Genomic DNA, 22,646 nt, shown 5'->3' with positions numbered 1-22,646 from the left:
TGGTGTAAAAGTTTAAAATGATTGTATCTTATATTGAGAAAATGATCAATATAGTTACTCTGTTACCATTTGTTTTTGTAAAACTATTAAATAACAATGATCTTTAATCTAGACCTGGCCATAAGTACCACAAATTTAAAACTAGTGGGGTTATAATTAATCAGATTTTATCATTTTGGCAGAGGCTTATACAATTTGTTGCAGTAACTGGAAATGGTGTTTTGGTAATCTGTATTCTAGTTTGTATTCATTTCCATTAATTTATGGGTTAGTAACATTTGGAAGACATTTGATAATTTCAGGGGTAGACTTAGAAGCATCTTACCTCCTATTAAATCTATTACGTAATAATGATGGTTCTTTCGGTGAGTGGTAGTACTGATGAGAGATGTTACATTTCAAAGTATTCAGATTTGTAATTGCTTTATTAGCAATTCAAGTGGTTTATGTGAAACATGATTTAATCATTAGAAGGAACAGTAATTGAAATTTGAAACCTTGTACAGTAATACTTTGGTTGACATACGCTTCCATTTGCAAACAATTCAGTTCACAAACCATTCAGTTCACAAAAACAGCAAAATTTTGCTTCCATTCCCAAACTCCATATCAAATATGACAAACATGACAATGGCTATCTTCCCCATACAAACACAGATGCAGCCATCTTCCCCAAAACAAATTAAGTTTATAATCCGAGGTTCTTACTTCTTGTTTTTAGAGTGTTGTAGGTATGTTTAATGCTAAGTTTGTCTATAATGTAGTTACATAGAAAAACATTTCTAGCCAGGCATGGTGGTGCACGCCTGTAATCCCAGTACTCCGGAGGTTGAGTGAGGAGGATTGCTACGAGTTTGAGGCCAGCCCAGGTTACATAGTGAGACCTTGTCTCAACGCCCCTCCCCGCCAAAAAAACCAAAAAATTTCTGTGTGTATAACTGAGACTTCAGACTTCTGTAAAGTCTAGGTGTAATAAAAAAATTTTTTTTTTCTGGTACAGGGAATTGAACTCAGGACTTTGTACTTGTCAGGCAGGTGCAGAGGTATATGAAAATTATACCCTAAATTTTTGGTTTAAAATCTAGTTTATTACTTTTTTAATGAACGTGTTGAAGAAGGTAGAGTCTTATTTTAAATTTCCTGCAAAATGCCCAGAACAGAACCATAGCTTCTTAAATTTATTATCCTTAGAATTTATGTGCTGTCATCTTATTTTACAGATGAGGAAATTATGGTCTAGAACAATTAAATGATTTACTTAAAGCCCAAATGATAATTAATGCCGAGCCAGGGGTAGAATTCAATCCACTGCAGTTTTCATAGTAAGATGATATATACACAGATCTGTATCGACACAAACATGAATTGAGAAAAAAGTATTTTTAAAAACGTTATTTTTGGAACTGAAGGTATAAACTTCAGTGGAGAAAATTCTCATATGCTTCATAGATTATACGTACTAAATGAATAAATTCTTTATAGATACTAAATGCAGATGTTTGTATTTGGATGTTTAGCTCAGTAAAAAGATTTTTGGGTTAGATTTAATTGTCAGACTTTTCTGGAAAATAAGGTGTGTTTGAATATCTCTGTTTAGAAAACGTATGTTTAGCCATTAGTTCTCAGCTCAAGGTTCATTTGTGATCTCTTATATGAAGTCTTTGCTGACACACCCCATCTGTCTCTCTGCATCTGTTTTAGTCACTCTATGTTTAAGACGTGTGGAGTTGTAATTTCTTCTTTCCTCACATGATGATGAGTTCTGTAGAGAAAAGACTGTCTTGGTAGACACAAATATTTTATTAATTTTTTATGCCTAATTTGGATAAATGGATGAGTAGTAGGAAGTGAGTAAAAACGAAAAACTTCCTATGCTTCACAGGGAGTGTCATGGACACTGAAATATCTTTCACACATTTTTAAACTAATACTTTTCACACCCATCTGGCTGCATGGTTGAATTTGCTATTCAGAATGGTGCTTACAAATTACTGAAGATAAAGCAGTGATTGAGTATTTCATATATGCTTTCATACTTTAAAGGTTATGTGTAGAATCCAGAGAATGAGAGCTAATGACTGGAATTTGGGTTGAACAGTCTATTAGCCTGTTTTCTAATACACATATACAAGATTTGGTAGAAAAAAGTAGTAAGCAAATGAAGCTTTCTTATTTTTTGAATACAACTTAGAAATTTGAAAAACAACAAAATATATCAAAAAAGTAACGTTAATCTTTTTTTTTTTTGGTACCGGAGATTGAACTTGGGTCCTTCCGCTTGCGAGGCAGGCAGTGAAACCACTGAGCTAAATCCCTAGCCCATGTTAATCTTTTTTAATGGTTGAAATTTCTGTATTCTAAACCAATGACAGGATTTATTTGAAAGTTAAATTCTCTTTTAAATTGTTAATTATTTAAAAAAAGTAAATATATGTTTCTGTCTCTAAAGATTTATTTAACACCTTTCCCATGTTAAAAGTTAAAAGACATTTCTAAAAGAATATATGGTATTCTATATATGACAGAGTATAAGTATAAAACACCTAGGTGTCATTTACATTGTCATTCTTTTTTTTTCCCATTAAGTTTATTGGTACATTTTAGGTATAAAATAGTTACATTTATCACTGGGATCTTGTACCATTACATGATGTATCTTGGTTCTTACTTTTTTTGCCCTTTCCATGGCCTCCCTTCACCCCCTCCCTCCACTTCCTTATTTGCAAAGACTTTGTTTCTGTTTTTTTCCTTTTCCCAGATTTTTTCTTTTCCCTTCTTTCCTTTCCCCTACCGCCCCTACTTCCCCTACTCCTTTAGACCTTTTCTTCCTGTTATACAATATAAATTATACATTTTTAAAATTACAATATCAAGATCTAGGAGACATTATCACAGATTTTACAGAATTTAAAAGGATATAGAAAGCACATTACAAAAATCTTTTTTGAGAGCCAGGGATTTAGCTCAGTGGTTTCACCACCTGCTGCGCAAGCACAAGGACCTGAGTTCGATCCCTGGTACAAAAAAAAAAAAATCTTTTTTGAAATTGATAACTTCTAAGAAGTACCTTGGAAGACAAATTAATGAAACTAACTCTGGAGGAAATATAAAATTTGAATAGCACCTATTAAAGAAAGTATATTCCTAGCTTGAAAACCTACCTATATGACAACAAGCAGCTCATTTACATTTTAACTGATAAATTGTATCAAACATTTAAAGCAGAAAAAAGAAGGAACACTTCTCTCCTCATTTTAGGAAATCAACATTGTGCTAATCCTAAAATTGGATAAAGATAATAGAAGAAAAAATATGAACATAGATAGAAATTTGTTTAACAAAGCAAACTATTAGAAGTCCGATCTGGCAGTATGTAGAAAGTGGTTTTATTATAGGAATGGCAGTGTTGGTTCAGCATTGGAAGATCCACCCCTAAAAGTCATCATTTTAACAGAGGAAAGGAAAAAGCCATATGAACCTGTCACTAGTTGGAGAAAAAGTATTGGACAAAATTCTACAGCTGTTAATGGTAGAAGCTATCAGGAGACTAGAAGTAGAACAGAACCTTCTCAACAGATCAAAGATATGTACTCCATACTTCCAGCGAAAATGCCTTATATGAACGGAGAAGATACAGAGCTTTCTCCCAAAGGTGGGGAACAAGGGCAGATATGCCTACTCTTCATCTGTCCATTAAACTTTGAAACATAGGCCTAAACCAAAATAGTCTGGCAATAAAATGGCACAATTAGGATAGGATTGACAAGGTAGAAGCAAAATCTTTATATGTAAATGAAATGATCATCTACAGAGAAAATACTAAGAAATCTCTAGGAGCCCCTAGAACTTGTATTTAAATTTAGCAGGATTAGAAAACCTAAAGTATATACAAAAATTTGGGTCTATGTATACTTGCTATAAATGAAGAACTGGACATTGAAATTTAAAAGTTATGTAGGAGTACAAAGGACCTAGAAAAGTAAAAAGAAAAAAAAAGAAAACAGTGTTGGAAGACATTTATTACCTAATTTTAAGACTTCCTCTAAAGCTACAGTAATCAAGGCAGTGTTGTTGTAAGGAAAGACATACAGATCATTGGAATAAAACAGAGACTCTATAAATAGAACCAAACATGTATGGTCCACTGAGTTTTGAAAGATTATTTAACATTAACATTTTATAGAATATAAGTTCAATTCAAGAGCAGAGGAAAAAATAGTGTTTTCAGCAAATGGCACTAGAACACCTCGTATCTGTGTATAAAAATTTAACCTCAACCCTTTATTTCCATACATAAAAGTAACTTGAAGGGATCTATGAACCTAAATATGAAAGTCTAAAACTATAAAACTATAAGAAGAAATTATAAGGGAAAATGTTTATGAATTTAGGGTAGGCAAGAACTTCTTAGGATACAAAAAACCTGATGTATAAAAGAAAAAAATTGATGAGATTCTATCAAAATTTAGAACTTTAAATGACATCATTAAAATGAAAAGTAGTCCTTAAACAGACCCTATTTACAATGCATAGAACCTATGACCAGAATATATAAAGGACTCTTAGAGCTCATTAATAGACAACCCAATTAAAATGTAGACACAAGAAGATAATAAATACCCAGTACAGCACGAGGAAAGATGTGCAACACTAGAATCAGAAAAATACTAATCAGTACAATAACAAGATAGAATTGTACACTCATTAGGGAGATGAAGTTGAAAGTTTTAAAAGCCTTGTCATGACTTTTTCTTTTTGTTGGATTCTCCCCCTTTGCATTTAATTTGTCACACCCAAAGGATTCATTCTGCTGGGTTTCCTGGAGTTGTGATCCTCATTGTCTTTTCCTAGGGTGTTGTCTAAAATTTTTTGGAGTGCTGGTTTGGTATTCATGAAGTTCCTCAGGTGCTCTTTATCATGAAAGTATCTTATTTCTCCATCAATTTTGAAAGATAGTTTTGCAGGGTACATCAATCTGGGTTGGAGGCTGTTTTCCTTTAGGGCTTGAAATACATCACTCCAAGCTCTTCTTGTCTTGAGGGTTTGCCTTGAGAAGTCTGCTGTGATTCTGATGGGCTTTCCTTTTCGTGTGATTTGTTTCTTTTCTTTAACTGCTTGTAGAATTTTGTTCTTCTGTTGGGTTTCTGGAATCCTATTATATGCCTATGGTAGATATTTTTTGATCAAGGCTAGTTGGAGTCCTATATGCCTCTCTTATCTGTATGTCAAATTCTTTTCCCCTGCTTAGGAAGTTTTCTTCCATTACTTCTGTGAACATTTTTTTTATGTCATCTGCACTCTCTTTTGTTTCTTCATTGACTCCAATCAATCTTATGTTATTCTTCTTTGCATCGTCTAGCACCTGCTGGATTGATTTCTCGTGGTACCTTATAATTTTGAAGCAATTTTTCTTTTCCTGGTCACTAATTGCAATCTTATCTTCTATATCTGAAATTCTGTCCTCACATTCATTCATTTTGCTGCGTAGACTTTCAATGGAATTTTTAATCTCCTGGAAATCTGTTTGTATCTGTTTTATGGATTGCATGTTTCCTATGTTGGGATTCCATCATGTTCCTCAGATCCTCTATTTTTTTATCTGTGTCCTCTCTAGATTTATTAGTCATGTCTTGCACTATGGGCCCAATCTCTGCTATTATCTGAGAAATTATTTCTGATTTCATTTTTTCCAGATCCTCTTTTGTTGCCAGTTCAGGGAGTCCAGGTGGTTGAGTATAAGATTGTTCCATCTCCTTTCCCTTTGGGGTTGCTGTAGGTGATCTGGAAGTCTGTTTTTGAGGCTTCTTTACGTGTCTTCTCATTTCCACAGGGGGCGGGGGGGGGCAGTGGTGCTGCTGGTGCCCGTGTGGCTCACCTCCTGTGCCCTGGGAATGGTGGAATGGTGGCTGGGGAGTCTCTTCCTGGGTGCTGGGATTGGCTCACCTCCTCTCTACATTGTCATTCATGTTGCTTGTTAGAACTGAGGAAAATTCAGATTTTATTTTGTTTTTAGGGTTTGTCTTTGTGATTATATGTGATTTAGGCTTGAACAGTTTTGTATTAATTTTGATTAGTTACTATAACTAAAAGGAACTTTACTTCAGAGTGAAATTTAAAAATCATATATCTACATAAAATCTCTGAGCAAGGGGTTTATGCCTTTAGAACATTCAGGCTTAGGTAATTGAAACGTTTGTAGAGTATTTCCATTTGGATTCATATGCTCTTCGAGGACTGAATTTCTGGATATATTAAGAATTCCACATGTTCCAGCAATAATTTTCAAACACTCACTTTGTAGGGGTAGCAGTTGTACTTAGATTTTAGATAGGCTTTGACACTTAATAGTTGAAACTAAGGGTTTTTGTAGGTACTAGGTTAACCAGAAAACTATATCTAATTGATCAGAATGATAATGTGATGTATTTCAGGGAATTAAATTTTTTGAAATCAGGGCTGGGGATTTAGGTCAGTGTTTCTGGTGCCTGCCTCGAAAGTGCAAGGTCCCAAGTTCGATCCCCAGTACCAAAAGAAAAAATTTTTTGAAAACTTTTTTTTGGCTTTTTGAGACAGAGTCTTGCTATGTAGGTCAGGTTGGTTTTGAACTCACTGTGTAGTCCAGGCTGGCTTCAAACTCTCGGCATTCCTCCTGCCGTAGCCTCTTGAGTGCTGGGATTACAGGTGTGCACTGCCATTTCTGGCTAGTGAATGACATTTTGAATATGTTATTTTTGAATGTGTTTTGATCTCCCTGAGTTTTTGAAGCCTTCTGGATCAAATCTGCTATTTGTATTTACATTTTCTTTTCTTTTTTTGGTTTTTTGAAACAAGTTCTCACCATGTAGTTCAGGCTGGCCTTGAACTCTCTAAATAGCCCAGTCTGGCCTCGAACTTGAGGTGAACCTTTTCCCTCAGCATCCCAAGTCCTGGGATTATAGAAACGCACCACCATGGCCAGACTCTTGATATAATGGTTATATTTATAAATTTTATACTTTGAAAAAATTGTAAGACCTGTGTTTTTGTTTAAGTACTTTGGCATTTTGATTATTTAGGTTAAAAAATTATTTTTTAAAAATAATGATTATTGGTAATCCTTGAATGTTGTATAGTTTGAATCTCCTCTACTCCTTCAGATAATTATTCTAGGCCCAGGAGTTCTTATCTTCGAGTTAAATTATATCTCAGTGAAATGAGATATTATGTATTTTATGCATTTAAAAATGTTATTCTGAGAAGAGGTGCATTGATTTCACCAGACTGATAAAGGAGCCCATGGCACCAAAAAAGAACTCCTACATAGGTCTCACTGTACCCTCTATATGTTTGTACAATTAAAAAGAGGTAGAAAATATTTAATCCTTAACAATATCATTTAATTTCTTGGATCTTAAAGAGTTTTATTTCTTTAAATATATCCAGCTTGCATTTTCTAGTTTTTCATTCCATCTTTAAATTCTATTTTTTTTTGATTGATGGTACTGAGGATTGTACCCCAGAGATGAGCTACATCCCCCTATCTTTCTAAATTTTGAGACTGGGTCTCACTTAAGTTACTAAGTTTCCCAGACTGGTGTTGAACTTTGTGGTCCTATTGCCTCAACCTCCCAGAATATTGCCATTACAGGTATGCACCATCTTCCCCCTGCCTTGCCTGATCTTAAGACTCTAATTTTTCTGATTATTATTGGTATGATTTCTTTGGTTTGCTTTATTTATATATATTTTATATTGTTTTTCATATTTATCTAGTGGGAATATAGCTAAAAATAGAAGTCTAAGAGAGTTAATGGCCCATCAGTTTAATTATATCCCTCTTTCAAGGAAGATACAAAGCAGGAAATTTAAGCAATATCCCACCCATTTTATGTTTTAAATTTATCTTTTATAGATTCTGAAAAATGAGTAGTTTATAGTATAGAGTGGGAATCAGGGGAAGACCTTTGGAATTTGGGAAAAGATGAGTATTTAGACTGTATCAAAATAACTTTAGGAATTAACAGATTTCTAGAAGAGTAGATATGTTCTTATTAAAATTAAGTTCAAGATACATTCCAGTTTCAAACATGTTAGTTATATCTTTGTTCAGTGTGGTGGATTAGTAATCAATAATTAAAAATCAGCACGCACCTAATTTCTCATGTGGCTTATCGTATGACAATTATACTGCTGTTGTACCTTTAAAAATTATATTTCAAAGTTTTTAATGGGCTAATTTCTAGCATCTCGCATTCCAAAATATCAGTTTGTTGATTTAAAAAAATTTTATTGATGTTTTATGCTTTGAGTTTCTGTTTTTTTTTTTTTTTTGCCTTTCTTTTTTTTGGTACCGGGGATCAAACTTGGGACCTTGTGCTTTTGAGGAAGGTGCCAGAACCACTGAGCTAAATCCCCAGCCCGAGTTTCTGGTCTTTTGTTCCTGCTCATTCCTGCTCATGTCTTCAAAACCATGAAACCTGATTTGCCTTTAAACAATTTTTTTTCAGTTTTGTGGAAATAGAGTACCTTTTCTTTTTTTTGGTACTGGGGATCAAACTCGGGACCTTGTACTTGCGCTGCAGACGCTGGAACCACTGAGCTAAATCCCTGGCCCTTGAGTACCTTTTCTAGATACCAGAAATTCATTTTTATGTAGTGTAGCTCAGAATGTCATATTTAGTTGGAATAAGAATAGTAAGAACAATCTACTGGGTTAAAAATATTGTTCTAGGCTGCCGGGGATTTAGCTCAGTAGTGCCGCCACTTGTCACAATCTGAAGGTCCTGAGTTTGGTCCCAGGTACCAAAAAAAATTGTTCTAGGATATTTAATTAATTAGTGTACATGTATAAATTTGTAAATATGGCTGCCTCTGTGGTTATTAACTACTTCTGGAAAGGAAGATTTTAATGAGTGTGTAATTGGAATATACATGTACAAGTATATTTGCATGTAGACAACAATAAGGGAAATACATTGAAATACAATGCTTGGAAAAAAATGCATAGAAGTAAAATTAGTGAATAGAAAAATATGTTGAAGTAGCTGGTTTATGTCTTCTTTCCTATCTCTCTTAGGGCAGAACCTTTTTGGGTAGCTTGATTTTTGAAAAGGAAATAAAAATGAGAATCAAAGCAACCAGTCAAGATGGAACAGTTATTGCTCAGGCTGAGTATGACAGTGTGGATATAGGAGAAGAGGTGGCTAAGAAAGGATTTGCAGAAAAATGTCAACTCACTTCTAGCACTAACGTCTGTGAAGAGAAAAAATTGGATCCTAGTCAGCTTGCTCTCAGGAATCTCAAGAATCCCATTCCCTTGTGGGGTCACAGATCAAACCAATCAAACTTTAGTAGGCCAAAGGGGCGCATAGATGGGAAGCTGAGTGTTAACTTGAAGAATGAAAATGATTCAGGGAATCACGTGACATTTTCAAAGTAAGAGTGTGATGGGGTTTTTAGTTTTAACAATTTTCAAATGTATGGTAGCCCTTGTAGAAGGGGATGCTTGTTTATGCTTGTGGAATATTATATAGTAATTTTGATGGATGATACTAATAAAAGTTTTTCAAGTGTGTTCCTTTGCTTTGGCAGAAATATTTTCATATAATTATCTTTTTTGTGTGTGAGGCAGGTGGCCGCACCACTGAGCTAAATCCTTGGCCCTAGCAGGAATATTTTCTTTAACAAAGAAGTTTAAAAGAAAAATCATTGCTGAAGTTTTTAAAATTCATAAATCCAATTTTCATGCCAAATCCTTTGAATACATCTATCAAAAATAAAAATCTGTCTCTAAATTTGAATTAGGCACAGCCAGAATTTCATACCAGATTTGAAGTTGGGAATGGTGGGGATATAGTTCAGTGGTAGAGCATATGCTTAGCACATATGATTCTCTGGCTTCAATCCCTAGCACCAAACAAAGAAAAAATTGTTGTTTTTCTTTGGCTGTAAGTATTTTCTGCCTTTTCTTCTTTAACAAAAGAAACGTTCTTTGATCTTCCCATGAAAACTTGTTGTGATGGAATTTTATTATTCCAAAGGAGTTCACCTCTAAAAAACCCTTTTTATTTGCAATTGACAGTGATTGAACGTATTTATGGCATACCATGTGATATATTCGTACATGTGTACCCTATGTAATGATGAGATCAGGGAAATTGGCACATCTGTCACCTCAGACATGTATACTTTCTTTAGGACTTCCTTTTTTGGATTATTTTTAATTACCAACTTGAAGGAAAAGTCACATTTATTTTTATATATATAGTATTGTGTATTGTGATTCAAGCCATGATTCTGTATCTTGGGTGATACAGCTGTTTTATGAGATCTTACCCATGCTTTAGGAACTAGACTGTCAAATAGAATGGGGATGATGGTGGAGAGGGATTGGAAGAAATGATTCAGAAATGTCTTTTATCTTATCTCTGGAGTAGGTAGTACCATGGGGAATTTGGAATATAGGAGAGTTGGAGTCAGTATTTTTGAAGTGTAACTCAGTCATAAGACAGAGTTTACATTACATTAGATACTTTTTAAGAAATATTGAATTAGGTAAATATTTTAGTTTCCAGTATTAACTCTAAATGTGTAGTATAAAGTGGTATAAAAAAAACCCAAGATAATTTTAATTTGTGAACTCTGTCAGTCTTTTACAGTGTTTTTAAAAAATGAATTTTATTTTTAATAGGGAAAGTTTGGCTGTTGGTGCCTTTAATTTAGGATCTAATGTCAGCCTGGCAAAAATTAAGCAGGACCAGAAACTGATTGAAGAAAATGAAAAGCTTAAAGCAGAGAAGGAGATTCTTCTTGAAAGTTACAAGGCATTAGAATTGAAAGTAGAACAGACTTCTCAGGAGCTGCAGGTATGATCAAAGCATAAGGCAGTGGTGGTGAACCTATGGCATGGGTGTTGTCCTTTAAGACAAGAAATGCTGGGCTGGGGATTTAGCTCAGTGGTTTCGCCCCCTGCTGTGCAAGCGCAAGGACCGGAGTTTGATCCCTGGTACCAAAAAAAAAAAAGAAATGCTAATGTATGAGATTTTTCTAAACTAATACCTCAGTATTCAGGTTTAATTGCTGTGTCGGCACTTTGGGATAAATAAGTGGTTTTAGATTGCAGTTTGAGTTCTTGGCCTCTAAAAGATTTGCCATCACTGGTTTAAGGTAACGAATATTCAACTGGGAAATTTGCATACTAATTTACTCTTACTTAACTTCTGGCCAGTTTTTTCCCCTTTCTTTTCCTTGCCTTTCTTCTTCATTTTTTTCTTTCCTTACATTTATTTACAGATGAATTTTTTTCTTATAGTTCAAACTAATAATTTTTGGATTTTGTTGATATTTAATCATTTTTCATTTACATTTTATTTTATGTTCTTTTGAAAGATTTTTCACTAAGGAAATTTTCAAACATTCCAGGAAAGAGAATTGAATAATTTGTCTTCATGTACTCATCATCAATTTTTTCAGTCTTGGGTTTGGCAGTCTTTTCTTAAATCTGTACTTCATAGATTATTTTAAAACAAATTCTATTCATAATATTTCATATTCTTCAATATGTAGCTATAGCTAATAGAAAAGAACTTTAGGGCTGGAGATTTAGCTCAGTGGCTCCGCCACCTGCCTTGCACAAGTGCAAGGTCCCGAGTTTGATCCCCCGTACCAAAAAAGAAAAGAACTTTAAAAATATTATAATCAGGGACTGGTATTGTAGCTCAGTGGCAGAGTGCATGGCCTAGTTTTAATTCCTAGCATCCCCCACTCCCAAATGAACAAAAAATTCCCCCAAACCATACCCATAATACTATACATACTGAAATTAAGCAGTAATTCCTTAATGGCCTTTAATGTCCAGGTAATGTTCAGATTTCCCACATGGCTCTACTTTTACAATTGATTTCTTCCAGTCATAATCCCAGTTAGGGTCATACATTGTATTTTGGTTGATATTTCTTAAATTGTTTAATCTGCATGCTTGTTTTCTTTGTCTTCATTTGTTTCCTTTTATGATAGTTAGATCTCAAGATTTGTTCAGAGTCAGATTCAGTTTTTTTTTTTCCACTTCAAGAATAGTGTGTTTTCTTTTTTTTTGAGGGGGAGGGATGACTGAGGATTAAACACAGGGTCTTGTGCATGCTAGGCAAGTGCTATACCACTGTGGTACATTCGTAGCCCTTGTGTGGTTTTCAAGTGTATGTTTTTTTGTGACACTACACATCAATTCTCTAATTCTCTGACACCTGCTGGGACCCTGTTTTGACAATTCAGTTCAGTTCTGTGACTAACATTTTTTTCATTCTTTTTTCATTGGTCATATAGATTATGGGTTTCATTTTGGCAGATTTATACATGCACATAACCTACTTTCATCATATTCACACTTGTCCTTTACTTCCCTTGTCTTGCCATACCTATTTCACATTATTTTGGGAGGGTTTGAATGTGTACAGTATATTTTGTTTGTATTCATCCCCCCATTACTGACACTTAACATTTTATAATCTTTAAAATTTTATTAATTATGCTTAAAGTCATTTAAATAATAGCACATATAGTTTCTTATTTGGGTCTTACTAGGATTTGTTTGTTCCTTATTTCAGCAAGAGAAAGAGACTACAATGAATTTGACCAAACATTTAGAAAGTAGTCTGAAGACTCAAGTAGGTACCAGAATGAAAAATCTGGCCACTAAAGTAGAAATACTAAAAGAAATTAGGTATGTAAGAGCATATTTTTGAGAAGGATAATTTAAAATAATTGCCAGTTACTTGGTGCATTAAATTGTGTATCCACTTATTATTACTTTGAAATTTAATCTTTGTATTTTTATGAGAAACTAAAGATAATTATTCCTAAAATTAATTTCATAATTTTTGTCCGGGTTCTGTTATCAGTATTTGGAGCTATCGTGTTTTAAGGTCATCTCTGAGTGAAATTAAAAAAAAAAAAATCAAAATAACTTCTAAGTGGTAGTTTGATGGGAAACTACCATATCCAATTATTTTGTTGGGGGCTGTTTTCAGTATACTGAAACTAAAGGTTTCAGTAAATTAATTATAATCTGTCTAAAGAAAAAATATATTATTTGCAAAGTGATTATCAGAGTCAGAAGAGAAGAGATTAATTAACAAGTCTCATGAAGGGTTTCTCAAGGTCTGTATTCGACATACCATTTGTAGGTATTTTAATCTGAGTAGAGGGTTGCTTTATCAGTTAGGGATAATTTGTCACTCAAATTATGGATAATTGTCAGAATAATCTTATTCCTTTTTCATGGTGTACAGTGGATTTAAAACCAGTAGTTGATTTTCTCCCGCACTTCGAAATATCGAGATGTTGCCCTGAATAAGTATTGCATGTTGTTTTTTCCCCTCAGTGGAGATTGTATTTTCCAGTATAAATCACTTGGCATGTGGTTTGTAAGATTTTCAAGAGTTTGAGTAATTTGGTGCTTCTGGCATCTAATTATCTTTTGATATACTACCAAAAATCAAGGTCTACACTGGCAATGCTATGAGCCAGACTTTGGGCCAAAATGCACATATATACAGTATTTATGTTTACATATTATGATTATATTATACACATATATTGTATATTATATATGTATATTATGAATTAAATGTTATATATGTATATATTTTTTGTGGTGTTAGAATTGAACTCAGGGCCTTGTACACATTAGGCAAATGTTCTACCACTGAGCTATATCCTCAGCACTTTTTATTTTGAGACAGTCTCACTAAGTTGCTCAGGCTGGCCTCAAACTTGGGATCATCTTGCCTCAGCCTTTCAAGTAGCTGGGATTACAGACAATGTGGCACTGGGCACAGATGCAAAATAACAATATATTTTAATCCATATATGAGGAAACAGTGTGCTGTTACAATGGTGGCAGTTAGGGCTGGGGATTTAGCTCAGTGGTGCTGCTGCATGCCTCGCAAGTGCAAGGTCCTGAGTTCGATCCCCGGTACCAAAAAAAAATGGTGGCATTTTACTTGCAAGCTGCAAAAAAAATAATATGAATGAACCTTGTAAGTTTTATTAATTAACTGCTCTTCCTTTTTTTGATTATTTAAATTCAGGAATGCACAAGGACTGTGATCCTGTCTCATTAACAAAACTGGCTGTATTTAAAAATTTGAGAGAAGTATTTATAAATCTGATTGTAGGGCAGAGGTTGAAGGCCCATTTGGTATCATTTTAAATTCTTCAGACTTTGAAGTTGTCTTTTTATATAAAATCTTTAAAAATTTATTTTTTCTGCATTTTTAAATTAAAAGTTTGTATTAATAAGCTCACAATGGGGCTTAATTGGTATGTCTGGCTACTCGGTGACTGATTTGAAATTGATTGATGTTGTATAGCTAACCTGTGTATGCTCTTTTTGTTAATATAAGATGCTAAAAGAAAAACAGTCATTGTTATTTTACAACTAGATTACTAAGCTCAGTGGTAAATTTTTATTATTCCTTTGTTGTTCCTTGGCGAGTCTTCTCATCTTCATTTGGGATTTTCATTTGTAAGTAATGTATGATTTTTGTATACATATATGTGTGTTGTAACCTATTCACTTTTCAATTTTAAGAGTATTTCAATTTTGTAAAATTTTTTCTCAGAGTGTCAAACAGAAAATGGATGAATCTATAATTATATCTCATCAGAGGAAAAAAGTCAGGATCTATTAGTCTTCGGATGAAGATGCATTAGAGTTAGATGAATGTAATCTTGTGGCCAGTACATTCAATGAACATAGTATGAATTTGGATGTGGATGTAGAAGATCAAGAGGAAGAATGGCAGCTAAGAAAGAAGCATGATCGATCATAAACACACAGAACTACAGAATGTGGAATTTCTAATAAGAAATATTCACTACAATGAACGTTTTGCATTGTGTAAATGATTCATATCTGATAATATACTCAAAATTATAGTTGAAACAAATATGCCATACAGTGGAGCTTAGTGCAATAAGACGAAAACATCAGTGATGTTGGGAATCTGTAGTTAGCAAGATGAAAATTTTTGTAGGTGTATTATTGGTTATGGTGGTAGTACCCTTACCAGATATTAGATTTTATTGGTCTGAAAATAATATGTATCCCAGCGGACATGGAAAGATGCTATGTAGGGCTGGGGATTTAGCTCAGTGGTTTCGCCACCTGCTGTGCAAGTGCAAGGACCCAAGTTCGATTCCTGGTACCAAAAAAAAAAAAGAATGCTATGCAATGTGATTATTTTTTGGCTTTTTCGAACTGTTTACATTTCTCTGACAATACCACATGGAGAACTGAGGATCCCTTGAATAAATTTAGAAAAATCATGGAAGACATGATTAACATATTCGAAGAATGAAGTAAAACCTGGAAAAAACTGTAATAATAGATGAAAGTATGATCTTACAGTGAGGATGTCTGCATTTTTGCCAGTACATCAAAGGAAAATGGTACAAATAGGGATAAAATTATATAAATTAAGTTTGCCATATGATTACACCTATGATTCAGATGTCTGTGCTGGAAAAAGAGCAAACCCTTTGATGCATAGGCATTCTTACGATGTTTTGAAATTAACGAATGGCTTATTCTTTGAATACTGCACATTATATGCATAGTTATTATTCGAGTATACCCTTAGCGCAAGAACCAGCCCCCCCCCTTTCTTTCTTGGTTTTTGTGAGACAAGATCTTGCTATATAGTCCAGGCTGGTCTTGAACTCACTGTGTATCCCAGGCTAGCCTTGAACTCATGGCAGTCCTCCTGCCTCAGCCTTGTGAGTGCTGGGATTACAGGCATGCACCACTATGCCTGGCTAGCACAAGAACTTTTACAAAAAGAAATGTATTTTTTTTCACAGTGCAGCCAAATTGAAAATTTTTACCTTTACAAAAACAAAAATGCAACAAAATTATAAACTTTGAAAATTGTTCTGTAAAATTTGTTAGATGGACTGATAGAAGAACTGTTTGTATGTTAATACCTTGTAAAAATCATATGTGTACATTGACGGAAGGAAAGCCTGGAAACATAAAACTTCATCTTGTCTTTGATTACAATAAGGCACAGAAAGCCATGGATTTAGCCCACCAGATGTCATCATATTACAGTTGCCTAAGGAAAATATTAAAATAGTATAAAAAATTGTAATACAGCTAATTTGTGGTACAGAAGTTGTAAATATGTATTATCTAGCAGTGGGGTACTCATAAGATTTCCATTTCTCTAAAATTTAGAGAATTAATTATTGATAAACTGAACCTGTGATGAAATGCCACAGGCACAAATTATTTGAAAAATCTTCACTCGAAAGAAGCTTATTTAGGATTGGTGAGAAACACATGGAAACAAAGTAGAGAATATTACTGAAAATTATCTGAAAAAGTGGGTGCTGCCAATTTATAATAGCTGAGTCTCAGAAACAGCTCATACGCCCATCAATAGATGAACGGATAAAGAAAATATGGCATTTATATACAATGGAGTACTACTCTGCCATAAAGAAGGATAAATTTGAGTCATTTTTAGGTAAATGGATGCATCTTGAGACCATCATTTGAAGTGAAATAAATCGGGCACACAAGCTTAAATATCACATTGTTTCTCTTGAGTGAGAAACCCAATAAATATTTAAGGAGCAAAATGGTGGACAAATACTGGGAAGTGAGAAGAACATGTTCAAATGGGAAGGGGAACAAGGAAGGAGGAAGAGGGAAGGGAAGGAAGGGAAAAGATGGAAAAAAATGGAAACGAAGCTTTTATAAATGGGGAGGGGAAGATGGGTTGAAGAGAGGGGAGAGGAATTGGAGAAAAGGAATTAAGACATAATATGTACAGGTACAAATTCCCTATGATGAATGTGACCATTATGTATGGAAAATATGTACTAGTAAAAATGAAAAAAAGCGGATGCTGCTGTGGCTGCAGAAAAAAGCCAGACACATTATGATGTTTTGTGTACTCCATACAAATCAGCTGTTACCATATATAAAATATTTTAAAGAAATTCATGAATATAAAATTTTAAAAAATTTAATGAAATAGGGGCTGGGGATTTAGCTCAGTGGTTCTGCCACCTGCCTTGCAAGCGCAAGGTCGTAAGTTTGATCTCCAGTACCAAAAAAAATTTAATGAAATAAGTTTGTTGATTATTGTAATAATTCTTTAATTGGTATAAATTGTATTAATAAATGTATTTGGGCAGTAATTATTTAGATACAAGCAACTAATCAGATTTGGTTCATTTATAGACTTTTTATTAATTTTATTAGTAAAAACTCTGATAAAAGTGATTAGATCCATTCGTCAACCTGCCCAATGGGACAGTCATGCATGTACCACCAGTGGTCAAGCCATTGGGAGCATGTTAAAAGTTACATATGATTTTATGTAAAGTTTCAAATAGTGCCTCTTCATAGCCTGTACTGCAAATAGTGACTTTTAGATGACTACTGTATGTATGTTTTTCTCATGCCACATCTCTAATTTTTTTATCTTTTTAAAAAATAGACATGTCAGCATCACTGTTCGTTTTGGGAATGACCTTTCAGATGCTATAAAAGTGTTGGATGAAGGATGCATTACCACTGTAGCTTCTTTGAATGAGTTAGAGAAAATTTGGGCACAATACAAGCTGGTTCAGGAGGAGATCCAAACATGTAATAATATGGTGGGTTGAGAATTTTCTCTATTGAGTTTTTTATCTGTTGACCATAAAGAAATAGTATTGAAAAAGCAGAGGGACTGCAGATACTGTAATGATAGTTTATTTGCATCAAATGTTTTATTTGCATTTATATGTGTACTTTATTTGCATACAAATTGTTAACATGAATATACTATAAAATATTACCTTGAAGAAAGGTGTGATAGATAATTGGTGATTGTGGATAAATGGTTAACTAAATCTTTCCTTGTTGTGTGCTGTTTGATCTTTGATTAACTCAATTCCACTGGAAATCTGATAAAATATTTCAACTGTGTTACCAGGTAAGATTGTTCACAGTATAACTGATTAGTGAATTGTATGTGGATTGGGATGACTGAGTTGGGATTGATTGAATTCTTAATGGGAATTCTTGCAGGCATCCTCTTGAGGGACTCCGAAAGCTAAACTTAGGGAATTCTTATAAGAAATAGTGACTTTTGAGGGGCTCATCTGATGCCTGTGAATGAGGGTGGCTTCCATACCTGCTAATGTTAATCTTAATATTTGGTTTGAGTGATGTGTTTTGTTATAGTATTGGACTCTCGTGTACTATTTAAATACTGTCTAAGCCATCTAGTGTTGAGAGGTAGCTGTTTGTGTGGGGAGGGGTATGAAGATGGAAATGTTTTGTATGAATTCTTTATTAGTTTAGATACAAGTATACTTACTTCCTGTTGTTTTCTATACTTTATTATATTGAGCTGAACAGATCTCCTTGTCTTCCTTGTAAAGATATTTCCCACAACTGTCATAGCTTTCTGTAGCTCTCTTTTTATATTTAGATTGTCTCACCTTAAATACTGGTGGTTTCTGCGTCTGTGGTTCCTATTCACGCCTAGATTGACCAGTTGAATGAGAAGTATGAGCATGATAAGTAGGCTCTTGGAAATACAAAGAATGTTTAATTTGGAGAAGGAATTAGAATTGGGTTATTTTGTGTATTAGGTAATGGCTCACTTTTATTATGGAAGTAAAAAGCGATAGAATTAATCATTTTTGAATCTCAAACATGGCAATGTTATGGATACTTCTAAAACTATCTTACATTAACTTTTAAACGGGTATTTTTGCTTTTCTTTTATGAGGAAACAGGCTCACAAGAGCTAAAGAAATTGCTCAAGAATTTATAGTTCTGAATGTTAATATGAAATTTGAACCCTGAAATGTGTGCAAATTATATTCTTTCCATTTAAACCACAGGTCAATATTAAAATGCTTAATGTATTTTTATGTAATAGGATAAAAAGATGAAAAAGAACTGCTTTTTATGGTCTTGTTTTTGTGAATTGAGCATAGGACAGAGAGAGACAGAAAGAGGCTTAATGTAGCTGTAGGACTTGGTATTTTAGTAGTATAAATATGACTTAAAAAAAAAGGAAATACTTGTTTCTACCACTGCCGATGTTTTAATATTTAAAAGTTCATTTGATAGAGCTGGATGAAGGACTGTAATTCCAGGTATTTTAGAGGCTGATGAAGGAGGTTCACAAGTTCAGGGCCAGCCTGGGCAACTTAGTCTCAAAATAAAAATCTGTCTCAAAAATAAAAAAGGGCTGTAAATAAATAAATAAATAAATAAATAAATAAATAAAAAAGGGCTGAGGATATAGCCCAATAGTATAGTACTTGTCTAGTATGGATGAAGCCCTGGGCTCAATCCCCAATACTAGAAAAAAAGAATTCATTTGGTAGTCTGAAGAGTAGGTTATAGGATACACAATCATAATCACCATTCAAATGAGGTTTTCATTTTATTTTATTGTACTTCATTGTTACTTTCATTTAGCATATTCTTTCCTTGATTACCAAATGGATTTTTTTTTTTTTTGGTAAAAGAAGTAAGGTTTACATGAAATTATTTTCTTTTTATTTATAGTTAGAAAATAGTCTTATTGAGCATATGCAAGAAAAACTATCCAAAAGTTTAAGCTTTTAAGTATGTATGCCCGATATTGCTATAGGTGATAGAGACACAAAATTTTTTCCATTAAGTTTATTGGTACATTTTAGGTATTAGTTACATTCATCATTGGGATCTTGTACCTTCACATGATGTATCTTGGTTCTTATTTTTTCCCCATTACTCTGCCCTCCCTTCAACCCCTTCCACCCTTCCCTATTTACAAAGACTTTGTTTCCATTTTTTTCTTTTTCTCATATTTTTTCTTTTCCCTTCTTTCTTTTCCCCTATCCCTCCCACTTCCCCTACTCCTTCAGACCTTTTCTTCCTATTTCACAATATCAGTTATATGTTTTGGTCCTTAGTACACTTTTAGTTTTTCACACCAGAGAAACTATTTGGTATTTACACGTGTCCTATTTATTTCACTTAAGAGTATGGCCTCAATGTGCATCCACTTAGCTATAAGTGTCTCTAGTTTCTCGTTCTTTAGGGACACAAAGTTTTAATGACATGATCCCTTCTATCTTTCTGGAGCTATGGAATGGATATATTGGTAGTTTCAATATAGTATGGTAAATACAATAGTAGAGATAATGCATAGGATTTTTGGATATCTTTTATGCACGTATTTTCAAATGTAACCCCTTGGACAAATTGAAGGTTTTAGCTTGGTGGAGTGTAACTGTTCCTGCCGGGCTGCAATTCATATATCTTACTGCCATCTGGTTTGAATGTGTTAACTAAATCTTGAAAGATGAGTAGATGAGTTGAGAATGGAGTGGGTATAGGAGGAAGGCAGTGTATAATAATAGAAACTTGTATAATTTTCTTCAGAAAAAAAATTTATTGTGGAAGTAGGAAAAAATAGATTAGCAGGGCAGGATTGTTGAATTTAAATATTTTATTTTTAATTAAAGGAAAGGAATTTCTTTGTCATTTTGATCTCAAGAGAGGAATATTTGTTCTAAATTTATACTACTGTGTTTGTCGAATGTTACAATTTAAAGTCACTCCTTTTTGTAAACATGGGTAAATGTGTGAAAAACACCTGATATACTAATGGTGGTTATTGTTTTTTCCTTCCTCCAGAGTGAAGGGAATATTTTGATTGCCAAAAGAAATGAAGTGCAACAGAAGCTAGACATGGCAGTACAAATTTTTATTCTGGAAGTAGATGAGTTACCACTTAATAAACGCTTAAAGACATTGCAGGTTGGAATTAAAAATATATTCAATGTGCATTAAATCATATGTTTACCTTTTGAGAGGTGACATTAGTATTTATCTTTAGATTTCAGGTAGTACTGTATATGCATAAGTATTTTCTTGTTAAATTCTAGTTTTTTGATGGAATTAAAAGTTTTTATTAATATATTTAGTGTTTATGTATAGAGTGTATCTGTTCTGCAAACAAGGTAAATGCCAGACTCCAGGCTTACTGGAGTGGCATTCATTGGGGAAACTAACATTGGAGATAAGAACATTAGCAGGCATAAATGACCCTGTTGCCTGTTGCTTTCTAAAGTGTTATGTTAGATTTGGCTCTAAAATTAGGAGAGTTCTTCCCCTGATATAAGCAGGGGTTAGAGTACAGTAGCTATTGGTGTTATAGTATGGTGTTATTTTTATTTCTGCCCTGTCTTGTCACCCCTCCAATGACTTTAATTTGGGGTGGATAAGCATGACACTGTTAAGTCGTTCTACCTATTAACATACTATTTCTCTCTACTTATATCTATTTTTGTCCTGTAATATTGCTTAAAATTTTTCCTTGCAAGTCTTTATACATTTTCTCATTTAACTTCTAGATATTTATATTTTTGTTTTGTGAATACTACTTTCCATTTTTTCAGTTGCTTTTTATTTTTTAGCAGAACTGGGTGGTGCCTTATACTTGTTAGACAAGCATTCTATTACTGAGCTACATTGCCAGCTCTTCTTCATTACTTTTTTTTTTTTTTGGTACCAGGGATCGAACTCAGGTCCTTGCACTTGCGAGGCAGGCGGCTGATTCTTCATTACTTTTGATGCAAGAATACTATTAGTTTTTATATATTGATGTCCCCCTGGCAACTCTCTCAAACTCTTGGTTTTCATTTATCTGTTAGTACTCTGCTTTCTCTTTGATCTTAAAATTTGGAACAACCACCTTTTTATTTATCTCTTCTAATTCTTTTATTATTTATGTATCTCCAGTGGTTCCTCTTTTATTTTGCTCTGGGTGAAGATAACACTTTTGATGATGGTTCAGGAGCCATTGTGGCCCTGGTTTGAAACATTTTCTTAAATGGAATTGTATAAATGGCATTCTTCAGAATGGTAAAATAAACCTTGAATATAGAAGGGTGGTAGTTTAGTAAGAAATTACCTTTGTACAAATTTTACCTTACCCTCTAAAGGTTATTTTTTCTCACTACATGTTGGTAAACTTAAGTTGAAGACCTACAACCAGGAAATCTCCTTTTTTTGTTATTCGTATTAGTTAGGTTTCATTTGGCATACTTGTACATGAATATAACATATTTTAATCTTTTCCCTTTGTTACCCTTTTCTTTCTCCCTTGATCTACTTTCTCCTCTCTAACAGTCTTCCTTCTACTTTCATATCATCTCTTTAATTTTTTTTTCTAAATTTCTTATGAGAGAAATGTTTTTGATTTTGTGAATCTGGCTTATTTCACTTAACATGGTGGTCTCCAGTTCCAACTGCTTTCTTGCAAGTAACATGCTTTTGCTCTTTATGGCTGAATATTTCATTTGTGTGTGTGTGTGTGTGTGTGTGTGTGTGTGTGTGTGTGTGTGTATAAAGAAGTGTCTGTTCATTTGCCCATTTATTGATTGGGTTTTTTGAATGTTTTATATGTTGAGGATATTCTCTGTTGGAAGAGTAGCTAGCGAAGATTTTCTCTATAGGCTGTCTCTTCACTGTTGGCTTCCCTTGCTGTTCAAAAATTTTAAAATTTGATTAGTCCCATTTGTTGGTTTCTTGTGATTTCCTATGCTGTCAGAGTTCTGTTCGGCAAGTTGTTGTGCCTGTGGCAGTGTTTCTACTGTTT

General features: G+C 33.8%; 1 protein-coding gene across 14 annotated transcripts in view; it reads left to right on the top strand.

Moving 5' to 3' along the window:
- Positions 1-22,646, top strand: part of Stk31 (serine/threonine kinase 31) — a 100,761-nt gene that overhangs the window by 13,713 nt on the left and 64,402 nt on the right. For all 14 annotated transcript variants that reach the window (XM_087206662.1, XM_087206652.1, XM_087206656.1 and 11 more), the window contains 5 exons: positions 9,056-9,414; positions 10,670-10,844; positions 12,582-12,697; positions 17,490-17,649; positions 20,681-20,803. In XM_087206662.1, the coding sequence (XP_087062788.1) occupies positions 9,056-9,414; positions 10,670-10,844; positions 12,582-12,697; positions 17,490-17,649; positions 20,681-20,803 (933 nt within the window). The remainder of the gene's footprint in view (positions 1-9,055; positions 9,415-10,669; positions 10,845-12,581; positions 12,698-17,489; positions 17,650-20,680; positions 20,804-22,646) is intronic.

The sequence above is a fragment of the Heterocephalus glaber genome, unplaced genomic scaffold (assembly GCF_053883595.1).
Source record: "Heterocephalus glaber isolate CG9 unplaced genomic scaffold, H.glaber_assembly_v1.0 deba00000676, whole genome shotgun sequence".
Lineage (NCBI taxonomy): Eukaryota > Metazoa > Chordata > Mammalia > Rodentia > Bathyergidae > Heterocephalus > Heterocephalus glaber.
Note: the sequence above shows the minus strand (reverse complement) of the source record. Positions and strands in the feature narration are given on the sequence as shown.